The 24,246-nt window shown below is 52.9% G+C and overlaps 1 protein-coding gene across 2 annotated transcripts in view; it reads right to left on the reverse strand.

Annotated features, from left to right (window-relative positions):
• The window catches only part of PPP2R2B (protein phosphatase 2 regulatory subunit Bbeta), a 101,440-nt gene that overhangs the window by 62,780 nt on the left and 14,414 nt on the right, over positions 1-24,246 (reverse strand). The window contains exon 1 of one of the 2 annotated variants that reach the window (XM_075766394.1): positions 6,228-6,409. The exons of the other annotated variant lie outside the window; for it this stretch is intronic. Coding sequence (XP_075622509.1) covers positions 6,228-6,297 — 70 coding nt within the window. The 5' untranslated portion in view covers positions 6,298-6,409. Of the gene's footprint in view, positions 1-6,227; positions 6,410-24,246 lie in introns of those variants that run through there. 2 annotated transcript variants of the gene reach the window in all.

Consider the following 24,246-nt stretch of genomic DNA (forward strand, 5'->3'; position numbering starts at 1 on the left):
GGCAGCACAAGCACTACAAGGTCGCTCAGACCCAGAAAGATCACTCCAAGTACCCAACAAGCCCTCTGGTGAGATGCCAGCGGTCTATAGAGACTAGGTATCACCACGGGAGCTGGCTAAGGAGCAAGCACATCCAAGAGAAGGCACAAAACAGAGGTGGGCACAGAGGGGACGGGACGGGCATGGGGAAAGTCACCGTGTTACCCCTGGGGTCTCCACCACCACTTCACCGAGCCCCACAATCCCATTTGGAAACCTGAGAATCAGGCTGTCCCGTGCCGGCACCCCGAGGCTCGCCCTGTCAGTACCACAGCGTGCCCCAGGCTCGAGGGCAACACTGCCCTTGGACTTCGACCTGATGCAGCTGGTCCCCAGAGCAGATGGGCCCCTACTGCAACTGGGACAGGGGCACCACTGGGTTTAAGGCCAGAACGCTCCACGTTGCTGTTGGTGTCAGAGCGGGAGCACGTCCCAACCTGGTCCTCGCACGGATACGGGGAGGGGGAGAAGCTGAGTCCTGTACCCTGCCGATGGGCGCGAGCCCTGCAGATGCCATCACCAGTGACCGGGCGCTGTCATGGCCCATCTGTGGTGGGTCAGAGTCACATCATTACCTGCTCCCGGTCCCCTCAGTAATCCCTGGATTAGAGAGTCCCCAGGCACATCTATTCTCTCATTAATCCCTGGATTAAAGTATCCCCAAGTCGGCTTTGACGCAGTGCACTACAAACGGCTGAGTTACACTGCTCTCCTCGCAGTGATCCCTGGATTAGACAGAAGGAGACGTGTCCGTGGGTCCTTCCGACTCAGCTGGAGCACAGGCTCAGGGAGAAGAAGGGAGGTCTAAACATAGCACATGTATATGAATAAAAAGCATAAAGGATGAGACTGTGTTTCGTAAGCAGTGTACTTATGTGATAAAACAACAGCTTCAAGGAAGTTCCCAGATTAATTAAATCCCAATCCAGATGATCCCCAAACAGCAACTCACATCATTCACAACAACAAAAATACCCGACAGCTTTCACCCTGAACCCAGCGCTGGGGGAAACACCTCACTTGATGCTTTTCTAGGGACTACACAAATTTAAAAAAAAGTCATTGGTGCTGCCACAGAGAGCTCTGAGCAAACTGACCCAGAAAGTGAAAAAGCTTTTAGACCCAGCACAGCACAACCCAAGCTGTGGGTTATGTACAGCCCCGGGCTTTTTCAGAAACTCTGCCGGTGTAAGGACGAGGCAGGAAGGTGCTCCCCGCGGAGGGGCTGGAAGGGCTGCATGGCCGCACGGGCCAGCCCCGATCCCCAGGGCAGGCGGAGGGAGGGCTGGGAAAGCCCCCGGGCAGCGGACACACACCCAGCTACCTGAGGAAATTTGTGACCAACTGGTCAGGTTTTAACTGCATGGATTGCTTCTCTCCCCAAAACAGAACAAAAGAGCCTGAACTTGCCCTCTGCCATACGCGGAGGCTGCTTACTACATCCGATGGCTCCCGGGCACCCAAAGACCCGGTCGAGGTGCCGGTGCAGGGACTGGTGGCCCACATCCCCCATGTCGGGGCAGGGGGCCACTGGCATCAGAGCTCCTTCCCGCAGCACAACAGCGGGGATAACGGCGGGATGGCAATGACAGAGAGAGGCAAGGGGGTTACAGCTGGAAGCAACGAGATTAAACTAGGAAAAGGAGATAAATGCTTAATGATAGATTTGTCAACAGCAAGATGTACTCAGTTTGGGAAACACTCCTCAAGGAGATTAAAGACTCGCTGGGGCATCAGACAGCGCCCCAGGAAAAGGGGCGCATGGGGACCAGCCGAGCGGTGGCCGGGCAGCGGCTGCAAAGTGCCGTGGCTTTCCCACCCAGCAGCAGCTGGCGTGTCCCCGAGGCCATGCAGCCCCAGCAGGCTCGGCCCTGTGCCCCGGGGGGGAAACGTGGCCTTGGAAGAGCCAGCGGGAGATGGGGTGCCCACTGCGGGGTACAGGACGGCCCCAGGACAGGGCTGGCCCCACAGCAGGCCCACACCATGGCTGTCGGACGAGGGTCCTCCCAAGGGTCTTCCTCCAACAGCAGAACCACCTGGGCACGGGCCACCTCCCGGAGTGGCCACTGGTGAGGCCACCGCTCCTCCTCCAAGTGCCGTGCTGGGAACTGCGGGTGCCAGGGAAGCACCCACACCTGTATCGCCTGCGGCCATCGCCGGGCCTGGGGGCATTTGCACTACGTTTACAGCCAAAGCGCACACCCTGGAACGCACACCCCACCCAGAGACTCCTCTGGTGCCTGCCCCAGGGTGGGAGCAGCCCTCCCGGGAGAGGAGACTGTCCTGCCCATTGCTGCAAACCAGTGGGAAGGGATACGTCTCCACACAAAAGGGTCACCTAACCGTGGCTACTGCGGGGCCAAGCCCTGCAGGCTCTCTGTGGGGAGCCCAGCATCACAAGGGGGTAAGGACAGAGCTGGAGAGGAGAATCCCACCCCTGCCAGCCAGGCGCCCGAGAGGAGATGTGCACAGCGGCCCTGCTCCCAGGTGGTGGACAGGCAGCACCAGCCTGGCCCCAGCCCCAAGCCAGCCCTGCCACCATACCCACCTGCCCCAAGAGGGACCCACCTTCCCCGGGCTAACATGGCGCCCAGCATCCCTCCTCCCTCAAAGACCCTGCCCTGCAGTGGAGCGGGTGTCTACAGACATGAAACACCCTTGTTCATTAGGCGTTGTCCCGCTGGGCTGAGCCCTGATGGCCTCACGGCCGTGAGCACACGGGCTCAGTCATGATTGTCGCTCATCAGGGCAGGGAGCGTAGGAAGGGCGTTCAGGCCATTCCTTCTTTTTTTTTGAGGCATTTACCCAACCATAAGCCACCAAGACGACTCAGATGTGCCAGGTGGACAGCCGTGCTACACAACAAAGGTCACACCCACAGCTTGAAGATGTCAGGAGACAAGCGTTTTGGGGCAAACCACTGGAAATGGGCCAACTTGGGGGGGTGTGAAGGGCCTTTCAACATCTCTAGCAAGCACATCTAAAAGTGGAAGCTACTCAAACGGTTTGTTTGTATTCAAATAACCCAAATTTGTCCTACTTTTGACTGGGCACTCAGCAGAATTGCGAACGAAGGTGGATTTACACAGCAGAACAAACCAAGCATATTTTCTGAACATTTTTCGGGTGAGACCTGCCGCTCTGGGGCAGCGCTGTGAGGTCTGAGCCAACGAACAACCTCCTAGCACCGCCCCGAACCAGCTCAGCCGGCTCCTTGTGCGGGGTGAACCCCGCGACACCACCCCCAGGGATGTGCACCCCATCGGGGACGCGCACCACATCTCAGCAACTTAGTATTTCCTGGCAACTAAAGTCGAATTAGCACAATGGCTGCATTTCCTTCATTAGCAATACTTCTGAGCACCACACAAGAACAAGGCATTCAAGTGTGTGCTTTTGAAATACCATCCTCACCCCACATTTGCATAAAAATACCAGACCTATTGAAGTGACAACAACACTTCACTAAACCACATTACATAACCCCGTTTGTTCCCTCATTTGACACACCAGAGACACCTTCATTTCCAAAGCAAGTCTTCTGAACAGGATTTGGAAGGATTTTTTTTTTTTTTAAACAGAAGACAGGTTACCAACCACATCGTTTTAGGCATATGCTGCTTTCACATGTAGAAAAAAAAGTAAAACTGAATGATCTTCCTTAATTTTTTTCCACACTAGCAAGATCTACCATTTCAAAGTACATTCAGCCTTCCTTTAGCAGAACAACTGCACAGAGACCCAGAAGTCCTAAAGGGCGGGAGGTGGAGAAACGCTCCCAGCTGATCCACAGCCATTAAACACCCCCGTGTACCTCCGCCAGCCCTGCCACAGCAACAGGGATCACCCTGGCTTAGTTGGTTACCTACTGCACTAACACTTCTGGCTATTTCATTTCTATGGAGAGGTTTGCTACAGTTTCCTAGTATGACACACAAGGCTCTTCATCTCAAAATGCCAGCGTATAGCTTGGGGAAATTCACCATGGATTACTAGACGGGCTGGGTCTTACCACTGAAACCTTGGGCTGGAAAATCCCCAGACCTCCCGGTGCCACCGGCTGAAATCACTGCAGGCTCATCTCAGCTCTCCATCATTCCGCACCAGGAAAAGCGAGTTCTCAGCAGGTCACGACAGGGCAGCTACCTTCCCATTGTTTAATATGCTGGCTGCTGCAGTTGCCTTTTATAATGCAGCAATGGCAAATCCATCCTTCCATGGCCCACAGCACAAGGCAATGCGAGCCAGGCAACTGGGAAGTACCAGTCCAGCCCCATCCTGGCCACACCACCCTCCTGGAAGCACCGGCTCACGCCATCCCACCCACCAGAAACGTCCCTCCACCCACGTGCTGGCAAACTGGCCATGAGGAGGCAAGCGTGGCCTCCGCGTGTCCGCCTGCCACCCAGCCCCACAGTGACATGCCAAAGAGAGCAGCGGAGCCAGGGATGCGCCGCGGCATCACCTCCCCTGCCTCTGGGGGTTGTCAACACCGAGCACTTAACGTTTCAGCTACACACAAGCAACTCGACTTGCATATGATAATTTTCTGTGGCTCACCAGGTACCCAAAGCTTTCCATTACCATATCAAGCCACAGATTTTCCCTCTAGATAAACCCTCCTTTAGCCATGTGGGCCAAGATTCCCCAAATCTGGTCCTATGTTGGCTTCCTCTAGAGCCTTAGGAGAATGAAACAGTAAGGGAAAGCCTCTTCAGCTACTAATTAAGCTATTAATAAGCCCGTTCAGACTCTCCAGTGTGGAGTCTGTTTTTTGAAGTTTCACATAAGGGGTCAGTGCTACTGGGAGGGATGGGGGGGGGCGGAATTTGGCTTTGCTTTACAGCAGCTGCATTTTCCTCCTGAGGTAAGGGAGCAAAAGGAGGTTGTGACAGAGCTGATGTGAAGTCAACAGCTCTCTGGCTGTCAGGATCGGCAGCAGAGGCAGCCGCCGCTCTGTCCCCGTCCCTCCATCGCCACCTCCACCGGTGGAGCCTGCCTCTTTGTGGCAGGCTGCAGCGTCATGTGCAGTCTGCAGCTCACTTTCCGATGCCTGAACTGAACATGGCCACACCGTCTCCTCCGCTCCCTGAGCCATTACGGGAAATCGTCTCCAAATGCACCCATAAGCTTAGCCAGGGCTATGACATTATGCAAGTCTAACAGTTTTGGCATCTCCTCACCTCTGCAACACACAAGTCAGAATACATATTTCTTCCTGCAGAGGCTTGTAGGAAAAATAGCCCTGAGACAACTATTTAATTTCTGTAACAAGAATTGCACTAGTATTTGTCATATTTCCTAACCTTACCAACAGCTACAGTCACGGGCTACCTGCGGAAGCCACTAATGCAGTCATAAGCTAACGAAGCATATTTTGAAATCGCACCCGCCCGCATCCCCCCAGCTCCGGCGAGCCCCGCAGCCCCCAGCAGCGCCCGGTCGGGCCAGGGCAGCGGCAGCGGCCCCGCTGCGGCGGGGAAGGGGCGGCGGACGGGCCGGGGCTCCCCCCGCTCCCGCCGGCCGCCCCAGGCGTCGGAGGAGCCCAGCGCCGGGCGAAGACGCGGGGGGGCTCCCCGGAGGGGCCAGGCGGGGCGGGGGGGCTCGGCCCCGACCCCTCGGCTCCCCGGTAGGGCGGGAGGAGCGGGGCTCCGGGCGCCGCGGGGAGGGGGGGGGGGCGGGCCGGGCTCCGCGGCCAGGGCTGCTGCGGGCGGCTCCCGGCTCCCCGGCTCGGCAGCGACCAGCCGGGCACCGAGCGGCTGCCCCCGCGCCCGCCGAGGGACCAGCCCGGCTGAGCGCCGCGGCTCCAGCGTGCGGGGGGGCCGGACCCCGCAATCCCGGCTCCGGGGAGCCCACCCCGGCGGGAGGGCGGTGGGAATTCAGCGGGTCCGACGCTGCTGAGTCACCGGAGCCGGTCAGCCGCACGGCGCAGCCCGCACGGACCCTCCGCGACCCCCCGCGCCGCCCCCGGCACCCACCGCCGCGGGGCTGCCCGGCCCGGCCCGGCCGGAGGGGAGAGGTGCCCGACCCCGGCTCCAGCAGCGGCCCCGCCAGCGCGGCCGGGAGCGCGGGGAGCCGCGGGGGAAGATGCGGGGGAAGATGCGGGCGGATGCCGGGGCCGGCGCGGGGCGGCCCCCACCTGCTGCGGGCGGGCAGAGGCTGCCGCCGCCCCCGCGGCACTCGCTCACCTTCCGTGGCATAGCTGTGGTCTCGCAGGAAACTGCTGCTGATCTTGCGGGTCTCAACGTCCTCCTCCATTGACGGCGGGCTGGCGGGCGCGGGGCGTCAGCAGCCGCAGCCGCGGATCCATCATCCCCCCCCGCGCCCTGCTCCGCGGCGGCCGGCCGCGAAATGCGGCGGCGGTGGGGGGGCGCAGGGGCGGCGGAGCCCGCTGGCTCCTCCCATACGGCACGGCACGGCACGGCACGGCACGGCTCGGCTCGGCGCCGCCGCGCTCTGCCCGCCCCGTCGGGCACGGCGCGTCCCGGGCGGGAGGAGCGCGGCGCTGCCCCTGCCCCGGGGATGCTCCTGCCCGGGGATGCTCCTGCCGAGGGGGGACACCCTTGCCCCCGGGGAAGCTCCTGCCTGAAGGAGTGCTGCTCCATGGCACAGGAGCTATCTTGACAGCCCAGTGCCACATCAGCAGGGAGCGTTACTGTTACTGGGACCAGACGGGAAATAAGGGATGCAGAGGGAACGGACAAAGATGCTGGATATCACTGTAAATACAGTGGTGCGCTGCAGCTCGATTTCCTAACAGTGGTATCATAATTAAAATCTCATTGGGAAGGTGCAAAATTTTACGGCCTATGTTATTATTCTGCTGAGATTGAACTGCCTCCCTGGGAGCAGCTTTTTTCAGGGAAGCACAGGAGATAGCATCTCTGAGCAAGAAGCCTCAAGGACTCCAGTACATCCAGCATGCACGTCTTGTGGACGGGGCACTCCATGCCACCGCAGCACCGCCGCACATCTTTTGGAGGAGCGTGTGGATCCTCTCAGACGAGAGGCAAGAGAGAGGGAAAGCTCCTTCTGCCCCGTGCCGTGACCTTGTGAGGAAAGGTGAATTCCCAGGCTCTCAGCTGCATGCCTCGCAGGACACTTTCAGACATGCTGTCATGTGGAGGTTGATATAAGGCATTGTAAAGTTGCACCTTGCAGAACTCTGGCACTTACTCATACACATACATAACTTCAAGGATTTGTCAGTCAACCAGGTCCCATCACAGGCCACTCATTAATACGGGGATTGCTGATGTGACAAGCCAGAAGCATCTATCAGACAGGTATGAGCCTGAAGTCTCCATGCCCAAAGCCTTCACTGAATCATTCTGGAATGCGAGTTCCTTGCTATAATCACCAGGCACATGTTTAAGTTAAGCAAACACGTTGTATTTGTGGCTGACGCTGCTCTCTTGCAGTGGGCAAGCTCCACCAGTTAGTCTGAATTTACTCGCTGTGAGAAGGCACAAGACTCGGCCACGGTTTCACGGCAAAGCACAGAGATGTATTTACCAAAGCTCTCTTGCAGGCCAGAAAGAGTCATGGCAGTAATACCGTACTTTAAAAATAACTTCTGTGTTGCTGGTAGCTCCTTGTACGCGCCACAGCGCAGGAGACCAGACCCGAACACAGCACAGCAGGACTCAGAAGTGCTGCTGGCTCTGCGCCCGTAGCCTCCTGCCTCCAAGGGGAAGGTAAGGGTACGGACCTCCCGCAGGAAAAGAAAGGTTAAAACTAAACCAAACCAGTACACCCAGGAATCACATTACCTCTGCCTACAATGTGCGTTTGTCTGCAGGTGTGCGCTTGTGTATGCCGGGTGAGACACAGGAGCAATCTATCTTAAATAATCCCAACTCCAGAAAAGACAAGACAGATTTTTAATAAGCAAACATTATCGTATCACATCCTCCCTTCAGATCTCAGATGGCAAGCCTCAGTCAAAAGTCAATGCCCATCTGAATAACAAGCCCCTGCAATGCTTATGAATATTATTTAAGATGCATAAACACAAATCAGCAACCTCCTTCCCTTTCTTTTCAGCAGGCTCCGTTTTCAGTGTATTTCCATTTTAACAAGCGCTAAGTCCTTTTTCCTTTATTAACTAGAAAATGATTCTCCCTATTGTGCATGAATTATAATTATGCATTCATAAGTCCTGCAAAGTTTTTCAATACACCGTATCATTTAAATACATCCACAAGCCACCTGTTTGTTATGCAATGTGCATAGGAGCTGCATCATGAAATCCATTTATTCTCAGCTTTTTAAAATCCAGGAATGAGCCTTTACAATAACTAAAAGCATTAGCCGTCCTAAGCAGGAATCCATTTGCAGATTAAATTCGCCAAAGGTCAGCTTGTAGCTGTCACTGTTTTCCAAACCCCCAGGTGTCTACCATGTTATATACTTTGACATCTCTTGAAGAGCCAGGACACTTTCCACTCCATTGATTTTTGCTTCAATTAGAATGGGTTTAAGAGCCCCTGTGCACAGGTTTCTGTGGGACCTAAGCAGTGTGTTAATAATAATTGAATCAAACCTCCGATTTTATGCTCAGCACAAAACTTACTTCACCTCATTTATTTTACCTCCACATCCATGAGCACTAGATCTATATTCCTAATTACTAGTCTGGGTTAGAATGCTAGACTAATTTTTTTAACTGCTAAATATATTATTAGATAACAACACTTCTTTTAAACTTGTAAGAATGGTTTCTATTGATTGCTTGATTGATCGTTAGCGCAGTGCTGTCACTGCCGCGCTGACTTGCTGGACGATGCTGGGAGAAGCCTGTGCGGAGAAGCTCTGGTGGCAGAACGTGCACTCAGCTCCACTGCCCCAACTCAGGGGACAGGGCTGGCCGTGGGCATCCCCGTGGCTCTTGGAAGACTGAGTTGCTGTGCAGCTTCCCTGCGTGCCGTGATCTGTGTTTTACGGAAACGGACCCATCAGAGGGCACAGCGAGACGGGCCGTTTCTCCGCACCGCCCTCGGTGCGTGCCGGAGTTGACGCCACTTTGCAGCATTGCAGACGCTCCCCGAGGAACCTGGCAGCCATGGGAGCGGGGTGCCTAGAAGAGGCACTAACTGGGCCTAGAGGAGATCGCAACAGGGTAAATATTTAATTGCGTATGTTTGAAAGAGAAATACCATCTTTCTCAACAGTGCACTTCAATGCATATGTAAATTAGTAAGAATTCATGCCAGTCGTTGTGCCAATCATTACTTCATAAATTGATGCAATCCCTGAGACCAGTACTGGTTTTGAAAGGCCACTGTCACTCTGAAAACACAGCTGACTCCACCTTGCTGTTTTCTTACGTGGGAAAGAAGTTTTCTCCTGAGGAGTGCTTGCAGACTTATCAAACTAAGGAGACAACACAATCGGTGGCCATCGCCGTCTGCACTAACCGGGTTCACGTAATTGCAGGGTGTGGGAGCACACCTCGGCTGAATGCCCATCTCTGCGCGGGGAGGGAAACCAGTGCTACCATGACACCGCTCTGCACCTCGCACCAAAGTCAGCACCTGGTTTTTGAGCTGGGTGAAGGTCATGTCATAAAATTAATATTCTAAGAGGGAGAGCACATAAAGCTCTTAGACAATTTCTCTCATCGTGTCCAGTTCCCAATGCATTTACAAACGTGATCTGAGTCCTTCGGCTCGCAGAAGCCAGTAGACGGAGCACTTCAAATCTGAGAAGCTAATTAAGCAGCAAAAATGGGGTAATTATGCTCCTATTATCCCACATGTAATTGGTGTCAGCCAATCGGGTTGGTGGCTGGCTGGCCCGTATTTAAGGGATGACCCCAAAGGGGAAGGGGCTGTCCCAGGGCAGAGACCCCCATGCTGCACACTCTGGAAGAGGCATTACAGGAACCCAGAGCTTCTTGTGACCCCCAGTGCTGAACACATCCGACACCGTAGGTGCAGTGTCCCTGGGACAGTCACTGCTAGTGGGAAGCCCCATTCACTGCCGCAGGGAGCCGCACCTCTAAGCGACTATAGCGGACATTCAGGGGTCTGGGTGCTGGTGGCTCCCTCCTCTCAGCCAGAGCTGAGCTGCAAGCCAGGCCTCCCTCCAGAGGTGCAAACACAGGGCTGCCTGGGGCATTCAGCGTGGGACTGGCAGGATTCATCACCCAGCAGCATGTTGGGAAGAACTGACTGCACATGGTCCTGCCATCAGACACGGCCCTGAACCCATGGGCATCGGTGGCCCCTCAGTCCTTGCGCTTGCCATGCACGCCCAGCTGGAGGGCTCGGGCAGCACCTACCCCCGGTACGAAAACACACTCTGGTTCCAGCAACACAAGGGAAACATAACCCGGCAGGGCAAGTCCTTGTCTCGGGCACCAGCAGGAAAACAGGAGTGAATCAGGAGTAAAGGCCTTTCGATGTAAGTGCTTTGCCATCAGTGACGGGACAATTACACCAGTCACCCTGCAGCCGAGCACACTGCACAGCCTCCGCAGAAACAGCCTCCTTCAGCAGCCTTCAGGGGCTTTAGCACTTACCCAGCGCCTCCGACCCCTGCTCCCAAGCACAGGGGCTTGGAGCCCCGTGCTCATCCCCGCCACACCGTGAGCCGTGCTGCCCGAAGCTCCCGCAGCCTTCTCAAAGCAGCGCCCGGTCCAGCACGCTGGTGGTTTGATCCAGAACCAGCAGCACAGGCAGCAGGTCAGGGACCTTTCCTTCCAGAGGACCACAGACACCCAAGCACTTCACAGCAGGTGGATAAATATTATCCCCGCTGTATAGCTGAGCACCCAGAGACACCAACGCTGCTTGTTCACAGCCCAGGGAGACTGGGGAAGGCTCAGGAAGAGCTTCAGCTTGTGCTGGCCAACAAAGATCATTCCCATCCAGCCATCAAGGGATGCGCAGTGTGGGTGAACATGCTCTAAGCAAGCGTGTTCCCGGCGAACGCCTCATGTGGAGCCTTCCTCTTCCCCCCCAGACACAGGGCTGGGTTGCTGCGTGGCCACCAGAGAACGTGTGCGAACCCACCGCACATCACCAGGCTTGCTGAGCCCCCTGTGCATCCTCCTGCCCACGCTCTGGAGCCGTGCCCTTGTGCTTCCCATGCAGCTCACCAGAAGAGTCGACTATGATTTCGCTATACCAAGTCAGTTTGTTTCTCACATTTTCAACAATAAGCCACGTAAGAAAGCTGGGGAATCACAGAATAGTTTGGGTTGGAAGGGATCTTTAAAAGGGAAGCTGTAACCCATATCCAGGATGAAGTCCCAATCACACGAACCTTAATTAGCATGACTTCAGGAAGACCAGTAATTCACTGGATTAAACCGAGATCAAGAAAATTGTGAAGTCGGGTCACACGCAGAGGGCGAGCTGCAGCCCTCTCTTTCACAAATGACGGCGAACAAGGGTCAGGACCTCGGGGCAGAAAAGGGAAGAATCAGTTCATTGAATGCAAAGTAGGCAAAGACTTCTGCCTCCCGAAGGTCGTATGATAAATTGATCTACTTGGCCTTCACCCCTGCTACATGCTGTTACTGGTACTGGTACAAGCTGTACGTGATTAACGGCACACCAGTAACGAGCACTGCCACACGCCCAGCCTGGCTCAGGGAATAGCTGCTCTCCAAGTACTTTCTCTCCTATCTTCAATTAGACTACCAGCTTCTGTGGCATTTTTGCAGGCCTTTCTTCATATTTACTCGTTCCCTGCTAAGCATTTTATGCTAGTCTGAAAACAGCCTCCCTTTGCCTATTTACTGCTTTTGTCCTTTTTTCAAGCAGCCCCATCCAGTGCTCATGGCCAGTGCTTCTCGCTCGATTTCTTCCCAGCCAAAACTTTGCTCTTCCTTTGTACATACCCAAATAGCTACAACTGAGCTAGGGGGACACGATTTTTCAGTGCAAAACTACACATATTTTTCTCAGGTAGTGTCAGATTTTGCATGTGTAAGCGTGTCTGTGTGTGACTGTGCACACGCTGCAAGTGGGATATGGAAAGGTTGTGTCAGCACAGAGCTCTCGATGCACCGAACGGACCAGGCACTTCCATGGCCATCAGGTGCAGCCATCAAATCTTGGCATTTCTGATGGCAGCAGAACCATTTGGAAGAAGAAACATTTTTGTGCTAAATGATCAAGGTTTCACAATTTGTCCTCTGCTCTTCTGAAAGCCGTGATAACTGACAACTATTGCAATTATCAGGGCTAAGGAGTAGGAACTCTTCCCGCAAGTTCAGACTGAAAAAAAAAAATAAATTTATATATCAGATAAGAAGTAACAATGTTTTTCAACCATGTTTTCAAGTATTTCCTTTGTATTATCTCATTGGGTACTTTGGATATACTGTTTAGTGGTACTTATATATATAAAGAACTTTATATATATAAGAAAATACCTATTTATTTTACGGATTGCAAAGGTGACATAACAAATCAGGGAGAAATAACAATGGAGTACATTGAAATTAGAAAGGGAAGAGTCTTATTTCTATGTCTCTTAGGCAGTAGACATGGATTATCTTCTGGCTATTCCACAGCAAGTTGACTTATTTTCCTGCAGTGCATCATGCTGCCGTTTTGCCGAGAGTGGGGCGATGCCGCCGAGCACAGCAGTAACCCCACCATCAGCGCTGCAGCTGGATTCGCGGGCGCCTCAGACGCAGCGACCTGCTCCGAGCCCAGCGCGTGGCCAGCGGCCTCGGCAACCGCCTGCTCGGCGGCACACGTGCCCACCCTCCTTCCCCAGCTGGGGCTGCGAGGGCAGGGACGAGCCCCAGCACTCAGTGAGTTTCACGGTACATCACCCATGCAGGCGGATGCCGCTCTGTGCTCAGAGCCAGTCGGGGTACCAGCACCCAGCCAGCTCCCCGTACACAAACCTTCCCCTCCCCAGTGTCTGACTGTGACCAACGCCAGTACAGGGGTACGGGGCCTGGCTCTGGGCTCGCCTACGTCCCCGAAAGCCTGCAGAGACGCGCCTGAAGCCACGTGCGTGGGAATCGGGCGTCTCACCCACTGCGGCCACACTTGCACCGTGGGACCCTTGCCCCGGCGCTAAACAGAGCTGAAAAGCAAGGCGAAGGGGCAGCCTTTTGTGGGCCCGGCTCCGCACAAAACCCCACCGCTCCCAGGAAGCCTCGCGGGATACATCGACGCCTCGTGAAGAGCCGGCCGGGCTTTTGCCCCCTGTGCCAGCGGAGCATCCCCGCTGACGGCTGGCTTGGGCCGCACCGCTGCAGCTGGAGGCGGCTTGCGACCGCCGCTGGTGCCAGCCCATGCCGCCCTCCCTGCCGCGGGAACGGGCCCTGGTGCCACTGATTGCTCCTCCACGGACACGAGCGCTCTCATCTCCCGGCATCTCTGCAGCTACTGCAAAGCCTGTTTAGACTTCATAGAGCAATCTCACCTGAGAAACAATATTGTTCTTATTTAAGGCATTGGCACAGGAGTTTGATTTCAAATGCAGCTTCTCTAAACCCAAACCATCTTTCTGTTTACCAAATCACTCCTATAATGCAACAGATACCGTAACTGTGCAGCTGCAATGCAAACACAGTGCTTCCAGGAAAACCTTGTTATGAACTATTTCTTCCTTTATGGACGACCTCGTAACATACTAATTTTCTCTACATTATTACTAAATTATTGCTGAACACACTGCAGAACAGATACGATACCCCAAAACCAGAACAAGGCACAGAATATTTCACGAGGGTCCAAGACAACTTCAACGTCCTTCAAAGGATACAGTGTGAACTGTTTGTCACATGTTCCTCACATCAGAGAGATAATTAGCTTAAATACTTACACAGTAAATAGGCTTTGCCATTTCTGAAGATTAAGGCCACACATTGCAGCATCAGTGCATCAGGACCCGTTGAGCACAGTCTATGTTAAGGAACAGGTTTTTGCTCGACAACAGCTACCCGGAGCAGCGCTGCAAATGAGCTCTGCTGCCGGCGTGGGGGTTCGGTTTGTTCCTTTGGCTTTGGTTGTCAACTGGAGTAACAAACTCCACTGCATACGACCGGAAAGCCAAAACCTGGCTGGCTTGGTTGGGTATCCAGGTCTGAAACACCACCGTGGGACACCAGCGCAGAAGGTCTCCCGGGGATTTGGAGCACTATATATAGAGCACACAGCCGACATACACGGCACCGTGTAATACATAAATACTGGCTCCTTGCCCCAAAGTGCTCACAGCCTGCTGCAGCAAAATGTGATACAAAGGATAGAGAGGATGCAAGACGACACTGACACATTGTTCAGGAGATAACCATTATAGGACGTCTAAGGCTGAATAACTACATTTAGTGAGCACAGAATGGAAAAATAAAGGCAGTATTTTGTTTCTTGGATTTCCCTGTTGATTTATTTTCAGTTGGTGAAGAAAATCACCACGTTAATTGCACTATTTCATACAGAGACACAACTCCCAAAATGTTTTATATTAGGTTAGGTCGCCATAGAGGAGGGGAACACGTGAACTGGCACGTGCATTTGAGCAGAACAGATATTGTAAAATTATACCGAAGGTCGCCTGCTTATCTTCAGCTGGCTGCACACCTCAGCTGTGCGCACCCCTTTTCATCCGCTGTTCACAAACGCAACATGCACAGGCCGGGCTCTTCGCAGCAGCCTCAGGGACTGGCTGCCGCTGGCGTCTGTGGCCACTGCTTCCAAAAACCATTTCTCATGCATCACTCTCCCGCTTAAAAAATTTCAGTCGTCAAGCCAAAGGCAAAAAACAATTCCACGGAACAAAGATGACAATCACACACCACAGTACTTCAAACCAAACCAAACCAAAAACCACCCCCAAAAAAAACCCCTGGAAAGCTATCAAACGACCACTAGTCTGTAAACTGTTCATCCATCAGCTGCATGATCAGAAGAAGCAACAAAAGGAGAAACTGGGATCAGTGTGAGTGCAGGAAAAAGCTAAGTTTGTCATGTAATGTATTTATACTGAGCAGTCACGTGTTTCCCCATGTACCCTGGTATGAGATCTTATTTGTGAGAATGACTATTTAGCATTTATTTTTGTTAAATTAGCATTTTATTTGAAAGGATGTATGCCAATATGAGGCACCAACACATCTAGGTCATTTGGAATCGTATATCCTAAACTGCAATTCCTCCACTGCCTTCATTTAATTTGAACATGGACTACATAAAAAGAAATGAAATCATGGCATAAATTAAACTAGGGCTGCCCACACTCGTAACACAAGCACAGGAAGTTTTACAGCATTGTGAACTTGGCGCTGGGCTTATTACTTTATAAAAATCATTCTGCTTGTCCTCAAATGTCATCTAGCAGCAGCAAAGAGGAGAACACCCAGATGCAGCTTGGCCATCCTTATAAAATGGAAAGTACGAGGGCTAATCAGCCAGGCAGAATTAATTCCCCAAAGAAAAGGAGACAGCATGTCTGGCAGAGCAGCAATCTTGACCTGTATCGGGATGAGTTGAAGTTTTGCAACCCTCAGAAGGATGGAGGGGGTCTCAAAACCAGGCTGGTGGATAACGCAGAACTGGGTAAGGCAAAATAAAGCAGTTGTTGGTTGCAATACTGAAAGCTGGACAACTGAGACAGCCTGTAAGCAGTGATCTACTTGCTGACCGATTCAACATTCACGGGAGTTTGTAAATTTTTAGTGGTACTTCACAAAGCAACAACCACGGCAGGCGAAGGGCCTGCCCGCTGATAACCGTGTTTCTTCCCCAGCTGCCTTGGCAGAGGGATACAGTCAGTTGGCAATGCGTTCAGTAAACGAAGTCTGAAATTCAGCCCAGTGCTGGAAAGCCAGCCCAGCCTCGTGCACGCTTTGGTTAACGTACAGCGTATTTTAAGCACAAAACTATTTTGGTATGAGAAAAATCACAAGAAGTCATCACAACATGCTCTGATTCACTCGCCTCTTTGGGATTGCAAGGCCATGCGTCCCACAAGCACGGCTGAGCTGTCACAAGAGGCGGCAGCCGTGGCACCGAGGGTGCACGAGCCTCCTGCCAAAACCCAGCTCAGCCCAGGGACCAGAGCGGGACGCTCAGGGGCAGTGGCTGTGTGCCCCGGGGCTGCACGCCGGCCGGGTGACGCTGCACTGTGCTCGCATCGCGTCTGCGTTTGCATACCGTCATTATATGATGAAATATGTTATACTACATCACCCTATAAAATGAAGCCCTTTAGAAGGGAACCTTTCAGCTTAAATTGTGTTTGTATTCGAAGCATCTAAGCATTAACGGAGGGTCAGGGAGTGTTATGCTTTTCCTGTTCAACGTTTCTTATGTGCACACAGTCCAAAACTGAATCGGTAATGCTGCTTCTCCGTGACTCAGAGCCACAAACAGGGAGCGGCAAATGACAGCAAATGGAGCGTCTGCAGCTCCAGCCTGCCGCAGGCACTGCCCTCGGACAGCCCTTCCCTCCCACGTCATTCCCATTGCATTCATTCTCTGTGAACGCCTGAAGTTCAGCGTTCAAATCCGAATCACTCCTGGGGTTATGCCTCCTCCCCACGGGACCTCCGGGCGCCTCCAATAAAACCGGCAGCCTGGGGAAACGTGGCATTGGGACTGGCTGGGGTGCCCGTCCCCTGTGTGCCTGGTACCTGGCTGGCCCCGCCGGGGTAACAGAAGGGGCTGCTGGATCGCAGAACAAAAAGAACCCCCTGCTTTTCGGAGTCCCAGCACGAGGGCTGGGCATGACTGAGGTCTCAGCCGTGAAAACGAGCCCTGCAGCGCCCTGCCAGCCTCTCGCTATTTCCCAGGACAACAGAGCTCCGTTTTCCGTTCTTCTCTTCAGCCGTTGCACAGTCACAGCTCCCAGAAACGGCTGCATCCCGGGGTGGGAGAAGTTTTCTCTCCTGTGCGGTACGCGGTCTTCATACTCGTTTACACCGATTTCCACTTTTGGAAATCTCCGGGAGGAAAGATGGGGTGTGAGTATCGTACAAGGATATAAATGGGATGGAAGACCACCACACAGGCAGGATAGATACAGAGAACGGTTTAGGACACCAGCCAGCTCTATGCTTTCCACACACTGAGGAGAGGCCAACCTTTAAGAAAACATAAAACCAGTTGTGCTACTAGAGAATAATTACAAAGTATAGCTTAGGGGAGGGAAAAAAAAAACAGACACCATGGGGAGCCTTGAAAGTTTGCAGGACTTCTCAAAACGCTGACGTTGTAAAACTAATATTTGTACGTCACTAATATTTACATATAATCTACCTCATGTCATTTGGAAAAACAAACCTGGAAAACTGTTAATTAATAAAAGATATCACATCTTATTAGCGTTCATATAGTAATTACGAAAACCACAAATCCATCTGTTAAGTAGTCAGCAAACAAGACAAATGACTGTGTTATGTTAAACAGATTATAAAACGCCTGAGGGAAGGAAATCTAATAGCCCCGACTGAATCATGAATCAAGCAGCAGCCCGGTCTAGCGCACGGGTTACACGCGAACGTAAAAACGTGCATGTGCTCACACACGTACCTGCCTTTCCCAAAGCCTTTTCCTGAGCTACATATAACACCACCACAAGCAATGAGTTCAGCAAGACATTATGCCTAAAAGTCTACAGTGGAACATGTTGATGTGATCATTAAGATTTTATTGTCCTTTAAAAAAAAAATTACTTCCTAAACCAGACAACTATCACCCCCAAGATGAGACTGGAAGAATATGCAAAGTAACATTAAATCCAATTGCCCCTGTCCATATGGGAATCCAGTTACTTTAATCCAATTTAACAAACAAAACTGATTTAATTCTTGTCATGTTTTTGAATGACTTCTGAACATTTAAAGGAAGAAACATTCGCGCATGGAGAGTAATTGATTCATCAGCACGAGCATCGTCAATCCATCAGTACGTTCTCCAGACCTTCAGTGCAGTATTGAGGCACGAACCACTGAACACCCCATTCTTCATGCGATATATATGCAAAATCGGATGCCAAGTTGTATGTGTCTTACCGTGACCACTCGCCTAAACCAAGTAATTGTACTAATTAACAAAAGGCATTTGAATAGTCTATTTCACATGATTATCCTGAGCTCACGTGCATTAGCAACTCTCTCCACCCACCCCGCAGCAACGCACACCCGCAGTGCTGCAGAAGGGTGCCTGGGAGGAGAGGCTGCACCCCCAGCTCCTCCCCAAAGGAACCGCAGACATTTGCGGCTCCCGGTCCCCGCCAGCTTGTCCCAAGCACTTCCCACGCCTCATCTCTTAGCCCTTCCGCTCCAACTTGCCACATCCGACCAGAGTCAGCCATAATCCTGCTGACTGCAGAGACTATTTTAGATCTATCCATGCACCATCATACGTAACTTCTGCCAACAGACTGTGGCAAACAGGTTGCAGTGCTCCATTTTCCTGAGACCCAAATTTATGGGAAGAAAATGTTCCCTCACTCCTGCCCTCAAATAATCTGTGTCAGAAAAATATGGCCACAACATTCTATCGAAAACATTCTCCGTGGTCTTCCCAGTCTTACACACGTGAAATTTCATCAGTGTGAATTCTATGGCTTTCAAGTTTAGACAACACAGAGACTGATGTCAAGCACAGCAAACCTGCAACGCCTTTCCTCTCAAGGACAACTACCCTTGAAAAATTACAAAGTCAGCACAAAAAGGAGAAGATAAAGATTTGAGGGCAGCCCAAGCAGCGGAGGATTGTAAATTGACTCATCTGCAGGCAACTGGCTTGCCATGCAGTTGTGTGTGCTCATGTTCAGGATACAGCACCCCCAGAAGACGACGGGGAGCTGCTTGCCTCCCTGGTGAGAGGAGGATGGGGAAGGCACGGGAACCCCCCGGGGGACATGCAGTGGGTCTGGACAGCCCCTGCTCACCCCCACGCAGGGCCAAGCCTCACTGTTTGCTCTGCACCAGGCATCCTCGGGTCCGGACCTGCCTGTGCACCAGAAATTGTCACTGTGGTCCATCTCTCCTGAAAATGAACGTCTCTCAGCAAGTCTTGACTCCCTGACCCCCCAAAGCTGCAGTCCCCCCCCAAAGCTGCAGGACCCCCAGACCCTCAGGCTGGAGCCCCCCTGGAGCATCCCCAGGGCCCCATCCTGGGGACACGGGCTGCCCCGGCCACAGGCTGCGATGGCCCATGGTGGTGCCCATGTCCATGGGGACACTACAGACAAGAACCGTACAGGGAACACGTCTGACTCTTGTTTCCCCAAGCAACAAACGCTTTTGTCTCTTGCTTTTAGGCTGCTCCTGCTTTTAATGAATTGGATTATTTGCTTTCTTCTCCAATTATTCTGTCGCCTAAGACTTCAGATTAACAGTGTGGATGGAGAGAAGTCTAAGCTGTGATTAGGTTAAACAGTCAAGTCAATTAGCCTCTTTCAACAGAACAAACATCTAACTATGTGGCATCGAGTCAAAAAACGCACCTTGAGGGTTTTTCTTCATGGGTTAGTATGGTGGGTTTGTTGCCATCTGCTTGTGAGTTGCTTGCTCTTTCATTTCAGCTGAGAAACATTGAATTTAAAGGCAGAATCAAGGGAAAAATAAAAGGGAAGCCTTCCCATCAGCTCCTGCTTTTGAATACATTGGTTTTGTTGTGAAATTTCCAGTTCAGGGTTACTAAGAAACCGGATTAAACAGAAATAACACCAATGCGCAAGCTTGCATTGACAGGTCTGCACACATGAGTCTGCCTGTTTGCACGGATGTGCGTGTGCACGGATATCCCACGGCTCCAAGAAGGAGCATTCAATGAAAGAAAATTGTAAGGCGAGCTCTGCCCGCAACGAACACGGACATCTGTCTTGGACCAACATGCTTCTCGACTCGCTCCTTCCCGACACCTGGAGAACGGGGCTGTGCAGACAGGCAGGGCGTATTCCACCCCCCCGGGGGCTCTGGCTCCAGCGGCGGTGAGACCCTGCCCAGCCCCAGGCGTGGTCGCTGCCACCGCTCCAGCCCCGGGGATCTGCGCTGTGGCAGCTGCCGGAGGGAGGTGACCCCACGTTATTTTAAATTACTTCACAAACGTTACAGAAAGAGAAGACAAAGTGTTTTAGAAAAAACGTTCATTCAACTGACGTGAGCACCACACTTTTCGCTCACGCTGGCTCAGTGACCCGGATCACACCTGACGCCAGCTGACACGGTGCTGGTGCTGACAGCGGCTGTCTCCCCTCAGGCAGGAGCCACGTAGGTGGGCGCTCACCCCCGGCCCCTGCCAGACTTCAGCCCAGCCGCGCTGCCTGCGGTGCATCCTCAGGGCTCGACGCGCCCAAACCTCCTTTGGGGTCGATGCACTTTGCATTGCCGCTGTGTGCTGCCATTAATCAGTGCCCAATGACAGCCCAAAGTCATTTCAGTTTTCATAGCTCCCAATAAAAACAAACTGCAGTTCAAACCTTAACAGTATAAACCTTGCTCAGACAGTCACTGGTTTAATAGGATCACGGTGTTGACTGGTTTATACTTACATACAAAAAGCAAGACGTTTCAGTAGCTAAATCACAGCAGCCCAGACCCACAGACAGGTATCCAGGTAACCGAGGTAGTGGGGTCCCCAAGCAGGAGAAAGAAGAAAATAGACCAATTTCATTACTTGTTAGGAGAATTCAGGAGAGAATCTGCAGCTAGCCAAAAGAAGAAAAGTATTTAAAATAAAGAAACTCCTCAGAAACCCAAGACTGTCTCTGAACAGGACAGCCAGCCTGACTAACAGTAATTCCCTTGTCCACCACACCCTCTCCTGGAGCACGCAAAGCCCAGCACTGCTTCGCTCCCACACCAGCTCCATACTGCGCTTCTCTGAGGCAGCCGATCTTTTGCCCTCGTGCGTGTAGGAAACACGTTCCAGTACGCTCGCAGAGGCCCAGGCAACAGAGGTTTCTTTCCCCCAGACGAACAGTTCATGCCCAGCACAGTGGGAGATAAGATGTTATTTTCATCTTGTGGCTCTTTTATAGTAACTCCTGGCAGGTGGGTTTTCATCCAGTTTCTAATGGGGAGACACAGCTTTTAGGTATAAAGCACACCTACATCAGAGGCACCAAGTCCTGAACTCAGCCACGCTTGCGGTCCCTTTTCTGTTCTCTCCTCAAGTTCCTTATGTAATGCATAGCTCCTTCACAAAGATGTTGTGCAGATTCATTAGTTAATGTTTGAAAGGCCTTTTTGAAGCTACTTAGTGCTAAGTGGCATCATTATACAGGTGGGCAGAGCAGCTGGAATAGGCACAAGGGAAAGACTTGTGGCCAAGATCAGCCACAAAGCAGCGAGAGGTGGTGGCTGGGATGTGCTGAGTTCGGATACGCAGCAACGACCCCAAGGGAACACAGAGGTACGGACCGAGTCCTGTGAGGAAGAGGAGCTGAGCACCCTCTGCTCCCTGCACAGCCAGCGAGGTCACAGCGTTCACCAGGGATAATCACGATTCTCAGTACTCAAGGACCCAGCCCGCAGAGAGCAGAGCAGCCTGCAGCAGAAGTCACCAGTGGGTGTCAGCAGTTATTTCCACTGGGAGAATGCCGGATCAGGAGACCCAGGAGTCACATCTAAGATCCATCTATCTCTGACTGGCACTGCATCCCACTGCACATGGCCACACGCACTCTCACTCTCTCCCCTAAACCCACTGGGTCCATGGTGGAGATTGACCCCACCTCGGCCAGGTGCTGAGCACGCCTCTGTTGGTGCACAGGCCCCACGCAGCAGTGCCAGGGCTCCAGCGTCCCTGGCACCAGCTCTGGATGCAGAGCCCCCTCCCTCGGGACAAGACCACCCCCCTCCGAAGGGCACGAAGAGGATCTCCCTCTGCCAGCATCCCCACAGAGCTGCTACCTCCAAGGCCCCCAGCCAGATCTGGTGGAGTAGGAGCAAGCGCCAGAAGCAATGGAGGAGAGCAGGTCTGCTGGCCACGCAGACACGCGCGCCAAACGTGGTCTTACAAGCCCTATTTCCAGAGGAAACTGAGCTAAAACGTGACACTGTTGTGCAACACTGCATAGGGCAAAAAGCAGCCAGTAGCACTGGAAACGAATCTGTGCAGGGACAAAAACTGATGATGAAGTACACAGGAGTTTGTAAGAACTCACTAATGTAAGTGATTAATTATATTGCTGAATATGCGTTGCCCAGACAAGAGGTGGCCTACAACTGCCGCCAGCTGACCGCTCTCAAATCATATGCTGGAAAAGGAAAAAGAAAAAAAAAAAAGAGTGCTGAGCTGTATACTGGAAAATGTATTACTAAATACCATGAACTTGCATTTGAAAGGAACTGCTGATTGTGAATAAATCCACCATATGGCTTTACAAAGCTGAAAGAGCATTTATTTCCGAAATATAGCAAGATCAGCCTATGACAGTCTGTTTTTCTTTTAAAATCCACATCAGAAAATTATTTAGAGTACAGTATCAAACACAATTTGTTGGGTTGCCATCAAATAGTCACTGGTGTAATGTAAGGCTTTCACGGTAAAAATTGTGTATAGCAATTACACCTGCACAGCTTCACAACAATATCAGAAGATTTAAGGAATTTCTGAGACTTTTTCGGTGGCCTTGCTTCAGCAAAGCTGCCTGCAGAGAAGAGAAAGGTTAAACCTCAGACTATTGCTTTTGTGAACGTTTTCGTTGAGTCAACACCCGTGGACTTCTGGCCCTTCGTGCCCTCTGCCAGCGCGGTAATTTGTGACATTCCCGTGTGGGTTCAGTGGAGAGAGCATACAAAAATGGAGAAGCTGCAGGCTATCGCTGGGTATTTACCATCTGGTCTGCCAACCCAGGACAGCAGCTAAATGTGCCTCTAGGTCTGATGAGAGTCACTGAGCTGTGCCCGTGGTTTGTGCCTAACGCAGCCCATGGTGTTGGGGAAAATGCGCACCCTCGCCACGGGCAGGAGAACGGATTCGGCAATCCCACCAACACACAGGTGAAGCTGTCTGGGGTGGGAAGACTAAATAGAGACAATTTCCCTGTTTTTTCTTATGGGTAGGTCACCCTGACCATACTCACCATCCTGCCTTCCCCAAAAGTGCTTAAAATAACTCCATTTCCAGGCAGCCGCAGAATGCGAGATCGGCTCTGAAGCTCAGCCTCCCAGCCAGCTGCTCTCTCGCTCTCCCACTCAAGCGTTTCTAGCTGTGCAACCCTGCAACCTCAATCAGGTCTCTTCAGAGTAGGAGGGATGACAGAAGGTACCTTTGTGCTGATTTAAGCACTAACTAAATATAGATGACACGGGAACACTGGGAAGCTACAGCTGAACCCATCTGTAGTGAGTGAAATATAGTCACATAACGGAAATATCTCTAGAGCCTTAGAAATACGCTCTTAATTTGGCTCCTTCTTTTGTTGGAGCTGGTTTGACATGCAAAATTGCAGGAAGCCTTAGCACAAGGCAGCCTGGAGACCGACGGTCACACTGGGATTGCTGATCAGCACAAGAGCGGGATGGGGAGCAACTTCCCAACATGAACCGGTGGAGAAGAAAAATAATTTTCAAAATCCTCTGATGATAGGATGGAACATCCACAGTTAAAAATATTTTTGATTAAAAACACCCCTCAGCAACATTTTTTGTTATTAAAGAAGAAAGCTGTTTCAGCTGTCCGTGGTCATTCGGGGTGACATGATGCAGGGGGACGCAAGCCCGCAGGCGCAGGGCAGGAGCGCGGTCCCCAGCACCGTCCCAGCACCGTCCAGGCCAGTGGTGGAGCCCGGTGCCACCCAGCTGCCTCCTCGGGGGGGTCGGGCAGTTCCCCACGCCAGCGGGCAGCACGCTCCCCTGTGCTCCGGGCACTGCCACGCCACCCGAGAGCAAGGGGCTCGCCGCGCTCCTGCTCAGAGCCCTCGCCCGTGCCGGGTTCGGGGCAGGGCGTGCTGCCCGCCGCAGGCACCCCGAGGCCGGCTGCAGGTTCGCCCCGGCCGCCCCTCCCGCGGCAGCGGCGGTCCGGCGAAGGCTGGATCCCCCCGAGCACCTCTCGCGGGGCGGGCGTCCCGTCGGCGGGGCGGGGAGCCGTACTCCGGTGCCGCGGGGGTCCCCCGCGGGGCAGAGGCGAAAGGAAGCAGTCGGCGGCCGGTGCCCCCAAAACCGCCCAGCGCACCCCGAGACGCGCCGCTGCCGCCTCCCGCGGGGCGCAGAGGGCCGCGGGGGGACCCTGCCCCGGGGGGATCCCGCCAGGCGAGGCCGCCGCTGCCCCTCCC

Source organism: Balearica regulorum, chromosome 14 (genome assembly GCF_011004875.1).
Source record: "Balearica regulorum gibbericeps isolate bBalReg1 chromosome 14, bBalReg1.pri, whole genome shotgun sequence".
Classification (NCBI taxonomy): domain Eukaryota; kingdom Metazoa; phylum Chordata; class Aves; order Gruiformes; family Gruidae; genus Balearica; species Balearica regulorum.